Source organism: Montipora foliosa, chromosome 9, assembly GCF_036669935.1.
Source record: "Montipora foliosa isolate CH-2021 chromosome 9, ASM3666993v2, whole genome shotgun sequence".
NCBI classification, from domain to species: Eukaryota; Metazoa; Cnidaria; class Anthozoa; order Scleractinia; family Acroporidae; genus Montipora; species Montipora foliosa.
The window spans coordinates 46,388,576-46,393,575 of record NC_090877.1 but is presented as its reverse complement, the minus strand read 5'-3'; the positions used below and the strand labels follow the sequence as shown (position 1 = coordinate 46,393,575).

General features: G+C 40.5%; 1 protein-coding gene across 1 annotated transcript in view; it reads left to right on the top strand.

The window, feature by feature from the left end:
- The first annotated feature begins 2,671 nt into the window (after positions 1–2,671).
- Positions 2,672–5,000, top strand: part of LOC137969350 (low-density lipoprotein receptor-related protein 6-like) — a 90,743-nt gene continuing 88,414 nt past the window's right edge. The window contains exon 1 of the mRNA XM_068815548.1: positions 2,672–2,766. Within this exon, the coding sequence (XP_068671649.1) occupies positions 2,682–2,766 (85 nt within the window). The 5' untranslated portion in view covers positions 2,672–2,681. The remainder of the gene's footprint in view (positions 2,767–5,000) is intronic.

The following is a 5,000-nucleotide window of genomic DNA, read 5'->3' as shown; positions in this document are numbered from 1 at the left end:
CCGCTGAGCGTTAAAAATCCGCCAATCCGCAAAATGTGTCCGCAAAATCCGAAATCCGCGTAGGTTTTTTAGCCAAATCCGCCGATCCGCGAACCTATTCACCCCCCTCATGAAGGTAGTGATTTGACTATGGGCGTCATGATTTTGTCTAGATAAGTTCACTAGGGCAACTGCATGCTGAAACAATTGGACGGCCTGGGTTGTTAGGTTTGTGAATTTTAGGTTTGAAATAAATGCATGACGTTCTAGGAGTGGTGATGATGAGATTTTGGGCAGTGACTGGTAGTTCTTGTTTTGTTATGAGTTCATGAATGGTTTCTTTGACGATTTTTTGATTGGTGGAAGTTAGGTCTTTGTTGACTTTGGTGTAAAAAGTGGTTTCCGAAAGTTGCCGAATTGCTTCTTGTTGATAGAGGTCGGTGCGCCAAACGACTATCGCACCGCCTTTGTCGGCTGCTTTGATGACGAGGTCATTCCGGTTTTTGAGATTTCGTAGAGCAGTCCATTCTTCTTTGGAAAGGCGTTTCCAACTCCCGAAGGTGTTTCTAACTCCCGACTACGATATAAGGCACGCAACAAAAGTGTGACAACGAGCAGATACCTTTTTCACTATAATTTAATTAGTTTTACACTGTTACAATTACTTCGGTTAAAGATCACGTTAAGCAGTTCGTAAAGCAAGGTGGGCTTACTGTCTTTCATGGCCATCCAGGTATTGATCTTGAGTAACATTGAACTCCCAAGTTCCACGGACTGTAGACAACAATTCTTGACCTTCTTGATTCACCTGATTCTTTACACTCACTGGACTTTCTGTGTACACAAACTCTCACGAAGGACTTCATAATAAACTCTGAACTCTTTATCTTCTTCCCTTTTCAGCTATTGTCTCTTTCTTCTCTTTCTTCAGTCTCCGTATATCGCAAGGTCAATGGTTATATCTCCTGCATAGTTATCGCTGTTGATTATAGCTTCATCACATTTGTCGCATCCATGGCATAAATTCAATCACTGCCGGCCACAAGGGTAAGCCCTCGGGAAAAGAGTTTTTTCCATTATATACTTTTACTCTAAGCAAAAGAAAATTAGAAAATTCTGTTGCTATTTATAGTGTATTACAAAGTGTACTATTTGTGGAAACTGCTGAGTCACATCAAAGAAATTTCTGGAATATTACAGATTCTTAGATAATTCTAGAAAAGTCTGGAATTGCATGACGGATAAACTAAAAATAACTCTGATCCTCGTAACACCATCTCATATTTTTTGTATGGCAGAACTTGTGAACTTTAATGCTCGAACAAACACAACTACAATCAAAATGGCGGGTTAACAATCTGCACATGTTTTCCTAGATGCCACTGCACATGTGCGCTAGATATTAGAAAAGGATATGATGCAATAACCGGAAGTTATGATAAATCACGACACCTTTGCGATTTATAAATCGCGAAGTTTATAACCTTGCGATTAAGTTCGTAATCTTGATAACTGTCAATGCGCCATCTCTTTTGTATAGATGTCATGGCCGTTTTGCCAACAGGATTCGGAAAAAGCTTAATTTTTCAGATGTTTGTCATCATGTGCGGAGTGCAAAATAAAAGAAAACGAAGAACAGGCTTCTCGAGTTCATCATAATTTCTCCATTTCAAAGCAACATACGCGATCAAGTAAGTGGTTAAGGTAAATTCTATGGGAATGGCAGCCTGTGATTTAAATGAAAATCTAGACTGCTTGGACGATATCCATCCATACAAATCCTTGTAAATATGCAAATCGCTCGAGTCACGTAACAATGCAAAGCTCATCATATCGAACAGGAACTCTTGCTACGCAGGCTATCGAGTTTCAATTCTCCAACCTTCTCAGAGGAGGTATTTTATTTCCCACTTCGTATTTCACAGTCTCTGAAAGGTGGCTTGTAAGAGAATGGAAGAAACCTTTTATTTTTAGCTCGTAAATTGTGGCAGCGAGCTAGACAGCGATGACCTTTCACTACATTACATTCGTGTGACGTATCACACCACGTGACCTGGATCGGAAAGTTTTCAAAATGGCCGTCAATTGAGTATCAAGAGAAATTTGTAGAAAATTTGGTTTTGCATAAAATATCTTTTATTTGCTCAATTAGGATTCTTAACCCAAGAGGAATGTATTGGTGCAACAAAAAAAGGGGAGAAAGTTGACGTCAGTTACTCTTTAAGGTTACAGTTCAGCGGACGGTCACCAATGGAGGCTGATGCAAGCCGGAAAATCAACAGCTAGCAGCTCCTGGCACGAGTCATTTTAGCAAATTGTTTGTATTTTACTTTTATTTTGGAAGCAAATAAAACAAGTTTGATATCTTGTACTAAGAGCTAGCCCAATCATTTCCAATATCATTCCCAGTAACCCTCTCCTAGCCCAAAGTGACCCTGCTAACGAGCATAAGTTGATCCGGTTTTGGCAAAAGAAAAGTTAATCCGCTATGATCTGATCTGGCCAATTTTGACTTTTTTCTGCCTAGAGCAAACACTCGAATTTTTCTCTTAAACAGATGTAACCGAAATTTCCAAAAACTGGAAGCTTCCCCGGAAGTTTTTCGAGCCCTCGGAAGCTCACGTGTAAGACGAGAACGAATCATGTGGCTGTCTACTCATCTACTCAGGATAAATGAATTTGTTTCGTCAGGAGCCCATTACATGGTCTCGGCCCTTGTAAGCAGCAGAACGATGAAAACTGAAGCAATAATTTGCTTGTTTTGCCTCTGTTACAATATTTGTCAAGGTATGTTCTCCTACGTCATTAGTTTCAAATACGTATGCTTTCTTTTGCTGGGTTATTGCTGTGATACTGACGCGTTGCTGAGGGAAATCAGAATACTGTCTCAATACTGAAATCCTAGCTTTAAAGTAACTCTCGAGATTAGTTTGGACAAAGGAAGATCTATCCCTTGCTAAATTGACGAAGATCCTATTATAATCATTCGACCTAGTAAGTTGGTACCTGGCCGGAGTCATTTAGGCATTTATCGATTGATTAGTTTTACGACTTTTTAACTGTTGCAACATCATAGAATCAGTTTGGCACACAAAACACATCATTACCGAGCATAAGGGAGCGTTCGCTTGGGAAATCCGTATTTAGATCTTAAAATCTGGATCTTCGGATTTGCACTCGAACACAAAATCTGACAACGGATTTGTTCGCGGATTTCACTTATTGAAATCCTCCCTGACATGGAAATCCGCGACAAATTCCGGTTTCAGATTTTGTGTTCGATTGGAAATCCGAAGATCCAGATTTTAAAGGGATACTCTACACCTCATAGCTCAAAAGGTAGTGTTAACATCATAATTACGGAAAAACGATAAAATACATGAAAACAAAAACTAGAAAAGTCTTAAAATCGCCGAGAAACAACGAAAACATCCGCTATTGGAGCACCGGAAGTGAAAACGACATTTCTGAAAACATGTGATTGATGACGTAGAAAGAAGAACCTTCTCGAGCGTGTTGCTCTTAAAATCGCCGAGAAAAAACGAAAACATCCGCTATTGGAGCACCGGAAGTGAAAACGACATTTCTGAAAACATGTGATTGATGACGTAGCAAGAAGAACCTTCTCGAGCGTCTTGCTCACTTCACTGTGAAATTGAGGATTCGCGAAAAGTTTGTGTCATCTTGTTCTTCTTCCGATAATAGTAATGACAAAAGTGCCGATAGACCTTCATTTCCCGATTGTGAAGGAGTACACCCTCATTTATTTGAGCCGTAAGACAGTGATGGAAGCTAGGGTACGAACTATTCTTCAATGATTCTGAAAAAGGATAAGTGAATACGAGCGACTACAAATACATTGGTGAGCCATCAATTTGCAATGTGTAGCGAATGCTGTTGTATTCCAAACCGAGGACGGAGTTATTGTTGATTGTGTCGGTGGACCAAAACCAGAAATAAAGCTTTCTTGTAACGGAGAAGTGGTATTTGTCTCAGTTTTAAATATTTGTATAATTAAAGATGTGCGCGATCGGAACAGCTCGAACCGCTTGAGACCGATTAACTACGGTGGCCCAGAAGGGACAACGCTTCTACTTGACAATGTAGTGTCGTTCTGTAAAAATGTAACTTTTATTTTTAGAATTAAACATCTTTCCTTAGAATTCTGCCATCGTTCCTTGTAAATCTGCGATCGTTCAATATAGCTGTTCTATGGAAACAGTCGCGAGATTCTTCCGTTGAAATCTAGCTCTTCCGTAGTATAAGCTTTCGCTGTTCCGTAGAAATGTAGCTTTTTCGTAGAACTCTTGCCTCTTCCGTAGGACTTCAGCGCTTCCGTAGAAATGGAACGCTTCCGTAGGAAGTTCAAACATGTGCGCGCGCATTAGCCTGGGTGGGTACTGGGCGTTAGCGCCTGGCTGTAATTCGTTGCTCGCTATTTTGCATGGGTTACGATGGTTTTCTGTGAAGTTTGTGAAACGAAAGTCGTCAAGTCAAGTCAAAGTTTATTTCGCACTATACGAGAAATCTTCTTTGATCAATTTTATCTACACCTTCGGTGTACTTGTGGAAATTGCCAATGTCTTCAACGTGTTGAAGAGTGCATCTGTTACCCCGAAATTGACTGTATTGTTGCTAAAAACAACGAAGCGGTCGAACACGAAGAACCCACCGATCCGCTCGTTTGTATGGTTAAGCAAAACCCGGGTTTCAATGCTGTCTGCTTGAACAGCTGGGTACTGCAGACAGCTTGGTACCAGTACAAACAGCAATACCATAACTCCTATGAGGGCCCAGAACATAAGCAAAACTGTCACATAGCTTATAGGCATCTGGCAAGGTGGTGCTGGGGTATTTTGGGACGAGAGGTTAGGTTACACTTGTCCTTCGATCTTGTTCGGTTTGCTGTATTCGAACACACTTCCCTCCTCCAGGCATTGAAGGCTCCAGGCTCCAGACTTTTCTTTTGAAGGATTTCGCTTTGCTTTGTTTTTTATCAACATAACCCTTAAAGATGCTAT